At 38.3% G+C, this 18,953-nt stretch overlaps 1 protein-coding gene across 1 annotated transcript; it reads right to left on the bottom strand.

The window, feature by feature from the left end:
- Positions 1-473: 473 nt before the first annotated feature.
- On the bottom strand, positions 474-18,747 carry PHF6 (PHD finger protein 6; the record flags this gene model as incomplete). Its single annotated transcript, XM_084269184.1, has 10 exons — positions 474-899; positions 1,196-1,325; positions 1,976-2,109; positions 2,883-2,987; positions 4,223-4,366; positions 4,547-4,710; positions 14,287-14,330; positions 14,623-14,756; positions 18,302-18,403; positions 18,610-18,747. 9 exons carry the CDS (start codon positions 18,745-18,747, stop codon positions 1,196-1,198), a joined length of 1,095 nt encoding a protein of 364 aa, XP_084125310.1. The 3' UTR covers positions 474-899.
- Between the last annotated feature and the right edge of the window lie 206 nt (positions 18,748-18,953).

Genomic DNA, 18,953 nt, shown 5'->3' with positions numbered 1-18,953 from the left:
AAAACATGAAGTGTTCCACACGACACAGAACACTTGAGGTATGGACGTCAGATATGGTAGCTAAATTCCATAGTGAGTTTCAGAGTTGTAACTCTCTGAAGTACGAGACTGGGCTGCAGAGTCCACAACGTTTTCATAGCCAGGTTTTAAATCACACTTAGCAAAGTGTTCTTTGTCAATCAGGGACGCACAAAGAGGTGGGTCGGTGGGGAAAGAATGAACTACAGCCCTTTGGCATGAGTTCCAAAGCTCACAGCTCAGAACCACCAGCTGCTCAAGTAAATCTCCCGCACACAGAGCTGGGCGGAATGAGCAGCCCCAGCAGGAACAACCTGAAATGTTCAAGCGTGCTTCGGGGCACACCGAGTCCTCTCCTACTGAGTGCCTGGCAAGCGGAACCAGAGCGCGGCTCTCCCGTGTGTCGCCTCCCTAACTTGTGTATGAGGAAAATGCAAAATTCACAAAGCACCAGCTTGCTGCCACCACAAACTCGTCCATGGTGTTAATTAAACTAGCTAAAACCTTCCCTCGTTGCATGAAGCCACTAAACAACTTACACATTCCAAATCTTAAGGTTTTTATTCAGTCCAGAAATATAGATCTTACTTCATTTCAATGTCTGCCTTAACTTTTGACACTGTACATATTACATATCATTTATATAGTGTTTCATTTTTTCCAGACACTGCAGACTACAAACTACATAATATTGACATGTAAAACTCTGCCACTTACTGAAGGCTCACACACATGAACGTTTCAGGCAGTTCAATGAAATTTCTAACAGAGCTGGGTAGTAAAAAGTTACTAACCCTTTTCTGATTTTAGAAAACAATTTAAAAGAATTAGTAGTTATGATGTCTTAGCCATTCCCAGTTCTATAACTCTGTCCCTTGAACCTGTTTAAAAGATGATGGAAAACAATAGTAAATTTAAAATCAGACAGAAAAGCATTTAGCAGCTCTGACATCACATCTCTATTTAGCAATAGAAACAACAGCCTCCCTCCTTACGCTGTTACAAAACCAGCTGCATTTAAAAAACCCCCAACAAATCCTCCCCATTTTTCTAAGTATGCCAATAAAAAGTACTTATCTGCATACACTAGATTTAAACACTTCACTGCAATAAACGACATGAAATGTATATTGCGTTTCAGTCTCGGTAACAGATCTGTCAGGAGTAACTTCCATACCTAGTTTCCATTGAGCTGCTGCTGAGGAATGTCATTATGGTCAGTGCCTGATTTGCCACGGCTTTTGCTTTCTCTCTCTTCATCCTCTTCATCTCTTTCATCATTTCCACTATGGTTTTTACAATAGAGTCTAGCACCATAAAAGAAACAGAGAGGACTTTTACTGAACACGTCTCAGAACCAGACCTTCAGTTAGTTTTGAGATGTGCTGCAAGTCAGTTGCTAACTCTAAACTCGCTCATGTTTTTTGGTCAAGAGTCAGTTAAACAGAGCAGGAAAACAAGGTTGAAGCCCAGCCAACAAAACTTTGACCAAGTCTAGGTCTCAAGAGCTGCTACTCCTGCTCAGAGATTGCCCTCTTGTGGGCACGACCACACTGGCACCTCAACTGCGGCCAGGTCACTGACGCCAGCAGTTCAGCAGGTAGGGAGATGTATGGGCTCCATAAACCCAAAAATAAGCTACAAAATGTATCAGTATGGAGGAATCGTGACATAATTATCCAGGGTTTCCCTGGCAGAAATTACAGATGAATCCAGCAGGACAATATAATGCAGTTAATTGTTTTTCTCATTTCTCGTATTACAACACTGCTGCAGAGGTGTTCAGTTTGAGGAAACAAAATACTTTTCAAAGTAAACAATTACTTCAAAACACCATTTTTTAAGAAATGATATTTTAAAAATAATATACATGACTAGACTAGCCAAGTCATGCAGAAAAAGCATCACGAAATATCTTCACTTTGAACACAGATTCAAGAATTGCATGGGTCCTTACTTATAAATTCCTCGTGACATATTCTCAATGTATTTAGCTTTGTCTTCTACTCCACAGTGGTAATGGTATGTTTTTATGCAGGCTTTAATTTCACACCCAATAGTAGCACCGGGCTGGCTGCAAAGCGTGCATTTCTGTGAGGGGGAAGAAGAGAATAGCACTGTTCAGCCTTTCCGTCTCTTGCCCCTTTCATGTTCCCCATATTTATGGCTAGCATTTTGGAACAGAGTCATTTCTCTGGCAGAGCATATTCCCAATGAAAAGTTAATTAAAGATACTGTAAAACACAGACTTTCTAGTACTAACTTATTAAAATATGAACACTAGGATTTACCTGCCCATTGCATTGCCAATTGCTACATGATTACGGGTATTGCTCATTTCCAAGAACATTTTATTGCCACTAAAGTCAGAATATTAATATATGAAGAATCTTAAGTAATCATTTTTCCAAGAACAAGAAATTTTTGAAGTTGGTTCTCCCCCACCCCAATTTCTTTTACCACTTTAAAACATCCTGAATTTTAATAACACACAGTGTGACCTTTTACTAACATCCCCATTTCTGAGGCCTTGATACTTTTTCATATTAAAGCATCAAAAGAGTTGAAAAAAGGTCACTGGAAGAACATATTCTCTAAGTTTATTTGCAGTTTTATACAGTGTACTTTTAGCAACACAGGATCTGAAGCTGTTACTCTCTTAAAGAGCTCTGAATACCACATGCCCAACCCACCACTAATATTTAAGGTGATTCCTCTCTGGCCATCTGTCCCATATGTAATCATATCTTTAGATTCTGTGTCCAGAACAGAGGGAAAAAGATTGTTTCACAAAAGGAAGGAGGCAGAGCAATATACACCTTTGTAGGATCAGTAACACACTCATCATTTCTGCAGACACATACCATTCTTTTTCCTCTCTTGATTTCCTGAAGTACAGTTTTGATATCAAAATCACCAAACTCTGCCCTTGAAGTTGTTGTTAGCTGGACAGTGCCAGAAGAGAACAACTGTAAAACAAGCAAGTCCAAAATAATGTGAGGTCACCAACATGATTACTACTTCTTTTTAGAATGTGGAGGAGTAACTGAGCACTGAGCATCCCCTTCTGTGATCTCAGACAGCATGTGCTTTGCTGGCAAACCAGGAAAAACCCCATGCTGAGTAATTAGTGTGATGAGTATTCCTTCTGATAACCACCTGACTGCTTTAATTACATATGTTGCCTTGGAGAAATGTATTTTAAAAGACAAAGGAGCAGATAAGAAATAATGACATGAACACACAAAACAATAAATGGGCAATAATATCAATTACAACACTAAACTTCTTAGGAATATTCCATTTCCTCCCTGTGACATATACATAATTCAGCTTCAAGTCACAGCCCATGACAACGTATCTTGTAAGCCCTGGGGAATGACAATGGAGCACTTAAGTACCATCCCCACTATCATCATCCTGATATAATCAGTTTAAACTGCCTTAAAAGTGAAGCTCAGGTACACGAAGTAGCAAAGAATACTCCAAGAGCCAAGGCTGCCAGGGCACACCAGCTCTGTTAGTGAGATTAGGTACAGGAAGACAACCAGTACTCCACAGACAGCCTCTGCTACTTATTCACCTTGAGATACAACAGAAACCACCCAGGTTTGTTACTCAAAGCCTCACCTCATTCATAAAACGAGGTATATGAAGGATAGTGCTATCTGCTCATGTGCACTGACATCAGCAGATTCTTCTCAGGCTGACAGTTCTATAAATGTGAACATCCAAAGGCAAGGATTTTCTAGAGCCTCTACGTCCCCCCCTGCCTGAGTCACACAGCCTGAATCCAGTGGTCAGGAAACTAATGAAATTCATGGATTCTTCCTGGATTTTGTCAGAAAGCCTGTGGAGTACAGGTATGTTATGTCTGGAGTAGATTCTTTTAGTTAAAACTTCTTTTCTGTTTTCCTTTTTAAATATTGTGTGTGCATTTAGCCACTAAGGGAGCATTTTTAATAACTAAAGAGTCTCCCTGAGCTAATTCCATCTCTTAGCACGTAGCCAACTTTTATCCATATTGCCTGCAGTAAAAATAAACTAACTGCTCACTTTGCAACACTTGAGCACTTAAAGAGATCATCAGCACACAGGCAATACTCATGCAGAATTACATGTGAGGGTGCTGCATGAAAATCTAACACAGCATTTCTGACAGAATTCACACAATAGACTGGTTAACAACAGTACTGTCACTCACCATGCACTTATAGTGTGCTGCAGCCTTTTTGGCATTAAATATATGAAGCTTTCCTCTAGCTTCATTTTCTTCTTCACCTGCATGACAGAATCCACATTTAGGTTTTGTATCACTGGGGCTGCTTCTGTGGGGAGACCTGTCTCTCTGAAAGAAAAACATTTTACTAAAATATACTGCTGGGTTACAAATAAGGTTGTAATTTTATAAGCCTGTGGCCACCAGCTGGAGGCTCAGACAAATGCAAATTTTAATAAAAAGTTATATTTGCAGAGAAAAAAATATGCAATTCTGTCTTCTAAGAAGTTTAGCATATTTACTGCTTACATAGGAACTGCTTTCTATTTCATCTGTGCCATGTGAGGACGTAGATCTAGTGTCTTCTGACTGCCCTTTTAAATTTGTTTTTCTTGGCTTTCCCTTACGACCCCTCCTTTTTCCTTTGGGAGGTGAAGGCTCCAATTCGTGTTCATTGATACTTTCTTCTAAATCTGCTTTAGAAGTTAGAAAACATCATCAAATAACATTCTTGATTTTATGCAAAACAAACCAACCAACCAACCAAAGACAAGAAAAACCATAACCTGTATTTTGGTCAAAATAAAAATAGCATTTCTCATTTATTACAAACATGCAACTGCAGATCCTGAAATAGTAATTTACATCTTTACACATATCAGACAGCTCTGCATCTTTATAGCATTATACATGAAGATGGTTTAGCATTTCTTACATGTTCTACCTTGAGACCCAAAATGTGTCCTCAGATACATTCACCTCTGCTGGAAATAAGACACATTTAAACTGCACTGAAACCAGCAAATGTTTTCAACCATTAAAGAAACTTTGAATTATTTTTATATGCATAACTCCAATGTAAACAGCACTTGATATCATGACACTGCTTCTAAGTAACACCTTTCTCCTTGCTTTATTAATTAATGCCTTTTGACTCAAGAAAAAGATTCACCCACTTTGGCTACAACATCAAGTTTTAAAACTGAAATGTGTTTTTGCCTCCATAAAACAAATCTAAAGTTTTATTTTAGTTACAATGAATTTTACACCTACAACTAAAAGCAGCTGCCAGTTTACAGAAAATGATCCACACTGACAATAACCCAGATAAATAATTTATCAACATTAAGAATATAAGAAGGTTATTTTTAATACAGCCATTCCACAGGAGCCTGAGAAGTTCCTTTGAAAACATCAGCTCAACTACTGAAGGCTACTCAGAACTGCAGGCTGGGATTCTAGCAGAGTTTCCTTTGATTACTCACAGCTCTACAGGCAGTACAGATCAATTCAGCAAACTTCTTAAGGTTGTTTTTGGTATGATCTAGTTGAGTTACAGCTGGTATGGAATAACCAGCTTTGTTCAGACCCTGATCATCAGCTGCTCACAAGTGTACTTCTTTCTTTTACTATCTGACACCCACCATGCTCAGACTGCACAGGGATGTCAGCAGAGCTGTTCAGAGAAACAGGCATGCACACAGCTGCAGAATGGTTTCTGAAAATCCAAACCACAAACAGCAACGTGAACTCCCAATTGGAAGATGTGAACATGTACTCTATGCTTTAACAGTCACTGCACTGTTGTGGTACCATCACTATCACTTAAGCACTGTGGTCTCAGGATCTGACAGGACACCTTGTTTCAATGCTAAATGCTGCTTTGCCAGAACTCGACTTTCTTACCCATCACCACATAAATCAGATCACATTTCTATCTCATGATTAACAGGGACTCAAGTGCACAAGAGTCTAGAGTCAGAAACTCTGATACATTCCCCAGCCATCACCCAGGAGCAGCAGGTAACCCAGGTACCAGCCCCAGGCCCTGCACACCAAGCACACCCTGCTGCGCCCCTTCACTGCCACCAGTCCCCAGGAGCCCCACAGCTCCTTGCTCAGGAAGGACAGAGAACTGACCCAACTGCACCAGGACAGGTTATACCAAAACACAACACCCTCCCCTCCCTGCTCCGTTCTACTGGATGGGTAGAAAAAGGCAAAAATTTGGGAACAAATTAACACAATTCTGCAAATTATTCTGACTTAACTGGAGAGGTTACTCAGGTACACACAGATCCCCCCTAACTGCTAAAATACACACCAGCCTAGCTACCACCACATTGCTGTGCCTTGATTTACATGCTATTCTCATTAGATGACAAAAGCACTATTTGCTCTGAAAAAAATACAACAAAATACACAAGGACATGGACTATCTAGCAAAACAATTCATTTTACGTTTTCTTCTCCAAGTTTACTATCTGACCACGTTTTTCATTCAGCATTCCTTCCCCGAGCAAGATTATGCCATTTAGATATCATACTTCTTACACTGTGTGTAGCAAATTATTACAACCTGAATACCCTTTCCAAAGAAAAGAATTCTATTTTATTTTGTCCCTCATCATATGAGCTGTCCACAAAGAAGTGTGAATCTTTGTCTCTACTTTTACATTTACAGAACTCATAAATGGTTATTCCAGAAAAAAAGTCTTAAAAAATTTGACTATTAAATTTGTGACCCTTTAAATAACATCAGTAAGTAAAAAATATTCCTTCCAAAGTAATTCTGTTTCCCTACTGTATTTGATGAAGCAAAATATATCCCATTCATCAACATTCCTTATTTTTTCCAGAGCTCCCTATCAATTCTGTCAGCCATAATGCTTTCCACCTCCTAGTCCATCCTTATTTTCTCAATAACATTAAAGCATATCTTGAACTCTCTACAGTCATTTTCAAAACTACAAGTGAATCTATCTGCTAAAAACCAAGCACACATGGTGAAAACCAACTTTCTATAAGAAATGTCACAACCTCCTTACACAATAAATTTTAAGTGCTATTTTTGTGTCTACAGTTATTAGAATATTTAAGATTTGAAGAATAAAAATTCTATCTTTTATAAAGATGGTTTCAGGGTAAGACAAAAACGCACCAAGACTGCACAGCCTTCTTCAAAAGAGAACCTGTCTTCTGTGCTCAAAACTAGCACTTCAAAAAATGTTCAGAGTTCACTGAAATCGAGATGCTACATGACCCCTTCATTAAAATAAAATTCTCCTACTACAAGTGACATGACAGATTGACACCACCAAGAAGTGAGGATCTGCTCTACCGTATCTATTTGCAAGACTGACACCTCAAAACATGAAAGCTTCTCTCATTTCTAACAGCACTATGTAACAGTACAAGAAGAGAGAGATTGTAACCACCTTTCAAACCCACCTGCCTCAGATGGTCTTTACTGTTTAATATACAGTTTGGTTTGTGCCCTACCCCTCCCCTCAAGCCCACTGCCAGCTTACCCTGTTTCCCTGGCATCTGATGGTTGGGTGTTTCCAACTTCTCATGTCAGCTTGAACTAAGGAAAACACAAAAAGTTGTTCAACTACTCCCTGACCAGACGACGCTTTATCCTGGATATCGTCCATACTCTGAATCCCCTATGATTCCCTAAATATTCTTCAACTGCCCCCATCCCATAGCCCATCACCACATTGATTTTTAAAATCACCACAATATTCTCAATGTAACTTTATCTAAAGCCTTCCCAGGAGGTCTCTCACGAGCTTTCTACAGAAAGCCCTAAATTCTCCATCTGAAAAAACCTGAAGCTTATTACGGGATACGATCCAGGAAGGAGGGGTGGGGGTAGAAATCAAGAGGAAACAGTCTACTTTTTAAAAAGCACCTAAGAACACGATATTGTAAATTCAGATGAGTGGAAAGATGAGTAGCAACAAGCCCCAAATTTGCATTTTGGAAATCCATGAGCAGTACAAAGTACCACAAAAAGACGACGAGCAAAATTCTGTGTTACATAAACTGTTAACAGGGAGATTCAGCTTCTGAGAGAAATCTAAAAATTCTCCTTTGATCATGACTAGAAGGAAAAAGGATCACGATGTTTTGCAGCTTAAAATAAGGCTTGGCAGAGAAGAGGTTGAGATACCACTGATCTATTCTCTGTTGCATCAGTTTAAAACATACACGGAACCACCCGTTTCCAAAAGCCAGGGTAAAGCAAAGTGATGAAAGATTTAAGTGATTTAAAGGGTGTGAAAGAGCAAATAAAAAGAGGATGTGTACAATAGAGGCTAATACTGCTGCTGCAGCCACCTCCTACATCACCTTAAACATTAAACTAAGGGAGCCAGAAGCAAAGGGGACAAGTCTGTATATGAGGGAGGTAATAAACAAAACTCACTGGCAAAATCCATTTGTTAGTAGGACTGTATGGAAAAAGCAGCCAAAAACCAGAACCTGGCTCAGACCCACTGCTAGGCACATGGTAAATCACACATGTGTTTAAAGTTTTACCATGCATTTGAGATAAAATAGAAAGTATAAAAATTACAAAGAACAAAATCAGCCTTACTAGACTTTTAGAAGAGAAAGGGCACAAAACAGAGAGAGAAAAAGTACTTTAGTAAGTTAAAGTAGATACCCTAAAAATATGTCTGAATCCCAATGGAATATAAGCAGCAACGTAAGTATTGTAAATTGAAAAAAGGTCAAAAGCACACCTGAAAAACCTTACTGTCCCCAGAGCCAACAATGGCAATCCAAATGCATCTATAAATATTAGTAAGAACCAGAATCTTGCACAAAAACCCTTGCAAGGAAATAGAGAATCAAGTAAACCGAGGATGAAATAACAGTAGCTCTGATTAGCAAATGTGAAATTAACAATCAAAATGTTTGTTTGTTTGTTGGGGGTTTTTGGGGGGTTGCTTTGGGGTTTTTTTTAATGGAAACAGTAATACTAAGTTGCAGGTATCACATCTAAACTTGAGAAAGAGCAGAAAGGAAAAAAATTAAGCTACCTCTTAGATCCCATCACTAGTATGGTCTCCAAAAGTACTGGATACTATTTAGAACCCTCTCTGTTATGAACTACTCAAGATTATTTCTTTAACATGGAAATTCATCACAGAATGGCTTGGGTTGGAAGGGACCTCAAAGCCCACCCAGTCCCATCCCATGCCATGAGCAGGGACATCCTCCACTAGCCCAGGCTGCCCAAAGCCCCATCCAACCAGACCTTGAATCCTGCCAGGGATCCAGGGGCAGCCACAGCTTCTGGGCAACCTTATCACCCTCACAGGGAAGGATTTCTTCCCAATATCTAATGAAAATCTGCCCTCTTTTAGCTTAAAGCCATTCCCCCTTGTCCTGTCACTCCCTGCCCTTGTAACCAGTCCCTTTCCAGCTTTCCTGTAGTCCCTTTAGGGATGGGAAGGCTGTTGTAAAGTCTCCCCCAGAGTCTTCTCTTCTCCAGGCTGAACAAGCCCAACTGTCTCAGCCTGTCTCCATAGGAGAGGTGCTCCAGCCCCCTGACCATCTTCATGGCCTCCTCTGGACTCACTCCAAGGGGTCCATGTCCAGAATAAAACAGTCTTTCATAACCACACAATCTAAATGTTTTTTCAAGCAAACAATCATTGGCAGAGACTGAAAACAGACAATACACTTTGCTTACCTGCATAATCAGAAAGTTTATGACAACTGGTATGATAAACCCATTAAGCATGAGCTGACTAAGTTTCTGTTTGTATAATGTCTTGCCTAGATATGGAGAAGAACTATAATGTAAAACAGCTCTTCAGATAGGACAAACCATTCACCTCAATTATTTTATATTTTCTTCCCATTAGCAAAATCCCTTATCAGTTTACAAAGGACTGCATAGGAGATTGCCAACATACTGCCTCAGCCAACTGTGTCTGTCATAACAATAAGTATACATTTGATGCCCCATTCAGAACAGCATTCTCTGCCAGACAGACAAGGAGGCAGAGTGAGCAAAGCCTAGGAAGAGTTTACCATCCACCAGCAGAACTGAAATGACACGAACTGCAATGTTGGGGGAACTGTCATACCTGGCTGCATTAGTGTACACACAGCGTTAGGCAAGCTCACACTGTGAGCAGTGCTACAGAAAATGCAGCTGGGAGCAGACACTGACTAAAGCACCCAAAGATGAAGCAGGATGTTACCTATAATGTACAAAAAGTTCTGGATGTTTTTCCTGCCAGCCTCTGACTTACACAGTGCTTTGGGAAAGTACTCAGTTTGATAGAGACTGCAGCATCTCTAAATGGGTCTCACAGAGAAATCCTACCCTGACTTCATTTACAGAGCAGTACAAGCAGCACAGACTTCATGTTTGATCTTTAGAATAACGTGGAAAGGATCCTGAGACAGGGAATGTCCTTATTTCCATTGTGGAAACATAACTGCCCAAGGCTTTAAATACAGCTACAACAGGAATTATGGACACTCTTTTCTGACCCCACAGTTCCCAAGCATCTGTTTGAAACATCAACAACAGACAGTCACACGTATGCATTCATTATTCTTTGTTTAACCACTATGTGACAGAGGAACAAAATTACATTCCTATCTTAGTTTCCATTAAAGTATTCCTGATCAGCTGAATTTGTTTTAAGTTCAACACAGGGGCCAGGGCAGCCCACCTGCAGGGAACCAAAAGTCACCAGATTTTACAATTTCTCAGCAATTATTTCCAGTACATTGGGATAAATTCCAACAAACAGCTCCAAAACCTTAGTGCAACAATACTCCATTCTTCAAAAAGAATCAATGCAATTGTATCAAACTGAACAATAACTCGGCTAACAGTTAGCTGTGATAGTTTGAAAGCACTGGCAGCAATTCCTGTAACCCATTAGGTACTGAAAATTAAGACTGCCTGCCTAAATTACAAATTAAACTACCAGGGAAAGTTCAGGTCAGATTATTTTGTTAAGATTTGTAACCAGTAAGGCAAGACTCAAGACATGAAGCCTTCAGTAACTTAGTCTACTCCTCTGAGCAGGTGACTTCCAATCTGCTGACCTCATAGCCACAGCCCAGTGACCTCCCTTTTGCTGTCCTTTTCCTGGTTAGTGGGAACACAGCACTGAAGAACCATTCTGAAATACACACACACACGAAGGGTATAGAGGAGAAATACAGCTCTCTTACTGTATACCACCTGAAGGATAGGCTGTGGAGATGAATTAGACAAACCCAACAGTCTGCTGAAACAGATAATGAATTTAGGATCACAACACTTAGCTGCCATGTTTCTCAATTTTATATTCCAAAGAAAACAGAGGTAGTTCAGCAACTCCTGCCAATTAAAGAAAAATGAACTCGCTTCACTCATTAATTTCGTCTTGATGAGTGGAGAGATACTTAGTCTGATGAATTCTCACACCACTTGAACTTCATGACAGCAATAAATAACATCTAAGAGGTCCTTTTTATTAGGTTTTAACTGGGTAACTTTAATTCCAATGCAGGTCCTTCAACCACATTTCCATGCAGCCTCAAGAAATTTTCTTGAGCTGTTTTTAAATGGTTAACAGGTATTATTTTAAAACTAGAATGTCTAAGAAAAAGCCCTACATAAGCCAGTTCTCAGACTTGAACAAGCATGGCCTCAAAAGCATCTGCTTCCAAGGGAAGGGAAGGAAAAAATCTCATTATTATGCAGCAGTACTGCCTACAGAAAAAAAAAACCACTGTGGGCCACACAAACCTCAAAACTCTTCCAACATCCACTAACAGAAGTAACGTAATAAAAATACTTGGACTTCAACAATTAAATCTGGATACAGAGAACAAAGGATAAAACCCCAGATGTTCTACACTGACCAAGAAAAATAAACCAACATCCCAGAGCAGGAGCAGTAAGTTTCCATTAAAAAGGACTGGTAACTCCAGTGCTGCTCTGCACCTACACTGAGTGATATAACCACAGGCAAGCTTTAACTTTCTGTTATGCAAACACTGCTGAGCAAGGATACATGAAAATGAAACAAAAACAAGTAGTGGTGGGAGGAAGAGCCACTGTGTTACCAACTGATATCCCTAGCTGCTCTACTCACTCTTCTCTGCAAGTCCTTTCTGGTTCCACACACCACCATTCCTTCATATTTAAATTCCTCTTTGAGATTCACATACTCCTCAAGAAATAAACCAACAATATAAAGCTCAATCTCACCATCCAACATGTTGCAGTTACCATTTCACTGAGCAAACTTCAGCATTAAGAAATGCACCCTCCAAAGTCCCTTCTTAAACTCTGAAAAGCACCCTGTATATTTCTGTCTTCTAAAGGTAACCAGTTTTCAGTGTAGCACAATACCACTGCTGTACAATGCTGGAAGTTATTGCCATAAGACAGATACAATGTGTGTTTTCATTTTCTTTGATTTAAAGGAGGTCTATCACAAGAGAGCCCCAGCTTCTGGCATTGTTTCATCAACAGCTCTAAGTAATAATATTCTCCTGGCATAGTTCCTTGAACTGTGGGGACTAAAAAGAGAACAAACTCTTTGGGAAAGAGCATGGGGTGAAATCACATCCAAATATTAAACAGAAAACCAGAAAACAAAAAAAGAGAAGCACAGCTACATGTGTTTCTGGAGGTGTAAAGCATGACAGAACTAAATATATTTTAAACATGCTAAGTAAGATACTATGGGTTTCTCTGGCCTCAGTTTTCCTGAATGATGTTCTTTATTCCTCCTTCTCCTGCCCTCTAAGGGTCTCCTTGGCTGAGTCTAGTTCAGTGTTTTAATAAATTACCATCACCAACATTTAAGAAAAAAGCCACTATGCCTCTGTAATTTTTCTCATATCTTCTCAAATATATCCATATAAAATTTTCCAGCTGTTGCTGTTGAGAATAACATTGTAGAATTGGAGATAATGTTTTCTGAAAACTCTGAAAGAAAAGCACAAGTTCTCCTCCTGCAAGGAATTCCAAGCAGAAGAAGCTGTCCATTGGCATCAGGCTCCATGCAGAATTGGAGGAATTTTTTAAAATAGATGTCAGACATTGAGACATTTATGAATAAGTACACAAGATTATGTTTAAGTATCAGTTAGAGAGAATAATCTCTCTCTGGACTCAATGTCTTCCATACTCTGTTTCTGCTAACAAGCAAAACAAACCCCAAACCAAAGACACAGTGCCAATCTACAAGATAATGTGGCCCTGTCTCTAGAGAATTAATCTACCACCTGTTTAAACTTAATAATAGCAAAATCAGTATTTTATACAAAGCACATGCCAATAATTAACTGAACAGACTGGGGAAAAAACCCAAACCATCAGTTTTCATGTGGGATTTTCTCCTGCCTTCACTATCTTTCTGAACACAGAAGTAATAACCAAACTCTACCATTAATAAATCTACTTCCCAGAGCATAAAAAAGTGGCATATTACCTTACAAGTACACTTTGTAGCAAAAGACAGGAGTAAATAACGAATTTTAATCTTCACCTAATAGTCATTAGTCAGATCTGTTAACATTGCAGTTTAAATTAATGCAAAATGTAAACTAATGACTGATCCCACACCCTAATTCAGATATGGTAGAGAGAAGGGGAAACACCTTGAATTACACAATAGCACAACTAGCTTGGAATTTTAACAGACCACACAATGTATCTATGTTTGTGGCATATCATCCTGCCAGCATCTCCCTACTGCCCTCTGCAAGGATGCACAGCTCTTATGAATGTATCCATACAGGTTACACAGAAAGACAAATGATCTCATCACAAACCTTTTACTCTTCAAATAAGGAGGATCCAGCAGTAAGAGTAAAATTCTATTTAACAGTGGGGTTTTTTTAAATGTGAATATTTAGGAACATTAGCAAAAGCAAAAATCAGCTGTTAGCCAACAAAATCTTTTAGATGTTAACACCATGAATATTTAACTCCAAATATAATCAGGTTCTTCTCAGAAAGGAACACAATGCTTCTACCCAAACTTTGTCTTGTCAGAACATCAAATCTTTTGAACATCCTGAAATTTATGTTTTGGGTTTTTCTCCACCTCAACCAATGCTTCTGAGAGAAAACACAGAAAATCAAATGGGATTCCAAACTCACTGTTTCTCAAAAAAAAAAATAATGTAGTTTTAATTTTTCATTAAAACATTTATATTCTCAAAAAAATTAAATTTAACCAAAGTATCTTTCTACAATGGGAAAAATTTATATTGAATAATTTTACCTTCAGAGTTATGCGTAGTTTTCTTGTGTTTTCGACATAAAATCCTATAAACAAAGTAGTTGAAAACTGTCAAGTCAGTCACGATTCACAGATTATTTACTCATCTTTTAAATTTAAATGCCAGTACATTTTTCTCCCACTTGTAAGACTCACTGATATACAAATCTTGCAGTGAAAATATGCTTTTCCAGCACATCACTGTTTTGAGTGCCACAATCAGCATCAGAATTTTTTTGCAAATTTTGTTTAGATTCAAAAATTTTTTTGTTTTGCCTTTTTTTTAAACAATGTGAACTATAAATGCAAAAATAAATGTAGCAAATAAATAATAGTTACATGTAAATGCCTTGTGAAGGTTTCTCTCTTATCTGAGCTTTGTCATGCAAAGCACAGTAGTAGTGATATGTCTTGTGACATGTTTTCACATCACAGCCAATGGTTGCTCCAGGACAATGGCATAAAGAGCACATCTGTAATGAAAAAGAAAGCACAATTCATGTTACTGTTGGCTGAGTATTTCAGAGTTTAAAACAAAATAGTTACTGGTCCGGGTGGCAAAATAAATGGAGTTACACACTTTGCACTGGTCTTCCTTCTCTCAGGTATTTTTCATAATTTATACTAAAATTAAGGAGAAATTTGTTTGTATTATGGAAAAATAAAATAACCATCATGCATTGATTATCAATTCAATGAAGAAAACAAGTAATTTACTTTAAACAAACCCATGACAATCCACAAGTGACACAGCTACTCACTGACTATCCCACTCCCAAGGGCAGTCTGCTCGTACCAGCCATTTTAGAAAATTTAAAATCCTAAATTGTACCTGTTTAATTCTGAATTACATCACAAAGGTAGAAGGGCAAGAAAAAAGACACTCACTTGACCATGAATCTTGCAGAATCAGCAATGCTGATCATCTGCAAATTTACCTTAGCCTCAGCAGCCACTTTGTCGCTTTTTCCTACAGTTATTCTTAAAGTCATTTCCAAAACACTGAATTTAGTGAAAAATTGTTTAAATACAATTGATTTTCAGTTACACTAAATTTTGCTCTTTATACTTATACTGCAGGAAAGGTTAAATGGGAGCCTGTTGCTTCAGCTCTTCTCTTTCCCAATAATTAATTCCTCTTGCAGTAGACTCATCATTGCTTAGGATACATGAACAGCCATGCTGCTACACTGTTCACTGCCCTTTTCATACTGTGCTAGAAAAGGAAATAATTAATATTATCACAGGATTTTTCTCTATACTTTCTACTAACATAATATTGCTCCAAAATATCAGCATTTCCCAGTAAAGTTCCCTGACAAGACAACCAGAGATTCTGGTTTGTACCCTGCACACTGCTCACAGATAATTAATTCCCAATCCACAGGCATAAGTGTGCAACACAGGATACTCCTTACATATATCTTTGTGCAACACACTTTCTGCCCAGCTTGCCAGCTGGATCAAGTTCTTGTTAGTCTCAAACATACCAAATAAATACATCACCAAAGTCACGTATCACCATCCTGGGTTTCAATTTTAACAAAGTTAGCTGAACAGTAAAAATGTCAAAGCCTTGGATCATCTCCATTTACTCCTCTGCAAGCTCTGAAATGCTATAGTTATATGCAGTTCCCTAATCTAATTTGTATGGGTATTTTATCTCATAAATTTGTTATATGTTATGGCTTAACATAAAATAATGGCTGATCAAAGTCCTTTATAAAAGTCTATGTTGAAATTATATCCATCCAGTTAATTTTAGTCAGTACCTCAGGATTTTTATAGCCAGAAATGACTAAAAAACCCCTTTCTCTCTGTGACATATCTGTACAACATTGGGAATTTTTCTATTTTCTTACTGGTGTGCATTTCCTGATAGTAACAAAATATTTATTCCAGGTACAAGTGCTACTGCCCAAATGGCCACTGTGAACAGATGAATTAACTCCCAAGTTCTATCAGGGATATGTGAAGCTTAACAAGCTGCAAAATAGGTAAGGTCTTTAAAAAAAATCCTCCCATGCACTGCTAACACACTGTATCAGTGCCTAGTGCTCCCAAATATTTAGACTTCATGTTTTATGACTAGTTTGAACCTAAGGTTTGAACTTTAAATGTTTCTCAGAAATATATTACTGTGAGAAAGGCTCTAAATGTCAGTCATTATCACTTCAGCAACGAACAGGCCTTGATTTTCAGAGCATACCTGGTCAGCAGCAGCATCTCTGGAAGGAGAGCAACTGCCTAAAAAAATCTGTCAGCAGACAGATTTAGACCAAGCTATCAATACAATTACTTAACCCAGTGCACCACACTGAGATATTTTTGCTCAATGTGTTCCCACAGGACAGAAAGCAGACCTTAGGGGGGTTTGGGGGCTGACTGTAAACATTTAGCTTTGAGCTTCCTATACAAGTCAACAGAGAAAGACAGACTCCTCCAGAGAGTAATTCAGAGCTGCAGTTTTCTGACAGCTATAGACAGAGATAAGGAACCTAAGTTAAGATCTAAAATTATCTTGTAAATTCTCTCCAAATAGGGAACATCTCAGGACTGTGAATCTACGAGATTAACCAGATCCAGGTTTTCTGCAAAAAGCAAAGTGCCTGATACGTACAAGCTTGTGAGCCCCAAGAACACAGCCAGCTGTTGCATCAGGGAAGGAACATAAGGAGACTCAGAAGCAGAGAGACAGAAACCACCAACGGCACAAAAAGAAGTCATTAAAAAACCCCACAACGTTTAAGAGACCCAAGAATCAAAAAGTTTCTTTATGATCTGTCCTTCCATTTACTGCTGTGTTCTTTGCAAATCCCTGATGGCAACATGAATGACTTGTGAGTAGTTATTTCGTTTTGCTTCTGCTAATTAGAGCAAATAAAAGTTCCCTGCATTGGAAAAGACTCCAGTGAAACACTGGATGAAATACTGGACTATTCTTATACAATCAGTTCTACAATAGTACTTGAGACTTCCAAGAGTAGTCCAAGAACTGGTGAACACGTAAGAGTTATTTAAAGAACTAAGCTGAAAATTCTTCACGTGAGGAGTGAATTGATCATTTGTGAAAAAATACTTCTTAAAAAGTCTCAGTTGTTTCCCAAATGAAAAACAATCAGTTCTAAAAAAAAAAAATAAAAATGAAAAAAAGGAAAAAGAAAGTAGAAATAATGAATTAGCTTCATCAGCTCCTTGGGGGTTAAAAAACGTCACTACTGCTCAGTTCTCAGGAATTTGCTAGAGCTGTAATCACTACAGAAGCCACATACCTCACAAGATGCCTGTATTCACAGAATCATCTACTAAATTGATATAAATAAGGAAACAATAAAATTATCTTTGGTAGTTAAAACCAGATTTTGGCAGCAAAAACAAATACTGGTAAAGGCACAATAATACCCCCACCAGGCCCCTAGAATGTGAGTTTCATTCTGAAATCGAACAGAAAACAGTAAGTAGAAATTACTGGATTAGAAGCACAAATTTAGGAAACCATATTATTTATACACAGCCCACCACAGGAAGACACAGGTGCATCATGTGAACGTGCTCTCAAATGTGCTTTGAAAACAAGCCCCGTATCTGCTCCAACCATCTGCACTTGCCAATGAGAAAAAAATTGTGACTGTAAAAATAATTATTCCAGCTTATTTTAAATAATTCCATGATTAAACTACAATTCTTAAAGCAGTATGTTTACAAGAGAGCTGAACTTGACTGAAAAACTACTTTTTATGCTTTCCTAAGGGCTGTTCAAGGGTAGGTTAACCGGCATTTAAATTTCATTTCAGTATCAGTATAATCCTATATACTGAGGGGGATTTTTCTTCCTTAATCTGAGACCAATTTTACTTCAACATCTTTTATAAGTTGTCCACTGCCTGAGAGCTCACACCAAGGCAGCACTTCAAAAAACCCCATCAATGTACATAATAAACTGACCAGCTTCACGGTAAACTTTACAGAAGGCAAGAGAGTATTGCTGTCTGTTCCAAGGCCAAAAACAGAGACTTACCAGTTTAGTGCCTCTCTTTATTTCTTTCTGAATATCTTCAATAGAGAATCCACCCAGACTCTCATTATCAGTGTGTGAAGATACCAGTGCAGATGAGAACAGCTAAAATTATAAGAACAATACTTATTCTTTTGTAAGTTTTAAGGGTATATGTGATATAGGACATTTATATATATGAAACCCACAGGAATTTCAAATTACCCTGATTAATCATTTCTGCCAATGCCACAGCTGGTTGAATTTTTCATCTGTTTTAGCTTTTTTACTAGCTTGCTGCATTCCTTTCCCTTTTCCTATGCTTTACTTACCATACATTTGTGATGTGCTGCCACCTTCTGGTTTTCTGACATCAATAATTGTCCACATTCATTATCTTTATTAGATCTACAAAAACCACACTTCCTTTGTCTTGAAGAGACTTTTTTCTGTCCAACTGAGCTTGTCATGATTTTAAATGACCTTAGTATGCCACTTCAGTCCTCTCAGTGCTACAGGAAAAAGAAAGGTGCAGTGAGTATGTTAATGTCAATAAGAGGCGATTTAAGTTACAGTTTTATAAATTTAATATAGGTTGCTTGAAAATGATCCATTCCCTTTGGTCCTTTTCTTGACATTGCTACAATACACCCAAACAAACACGGTCCCAGCAGCA

The sequence above is a fragment of the Gallinula chloropus genome (genome assembly GCF_964237585.1).
Source record: "Gallinula chloropus genome assembly, chromosome: 11".
Classification (NCBI taxonomy): Eukaryota; Metazoa; Chordata; class Aves; order Gruiformes; family Rallidae; genus Gallinula; species Gallinula chloropus.
This window is presented reverse-complemented; position numbering and strand designations above follow the sequence as displayed.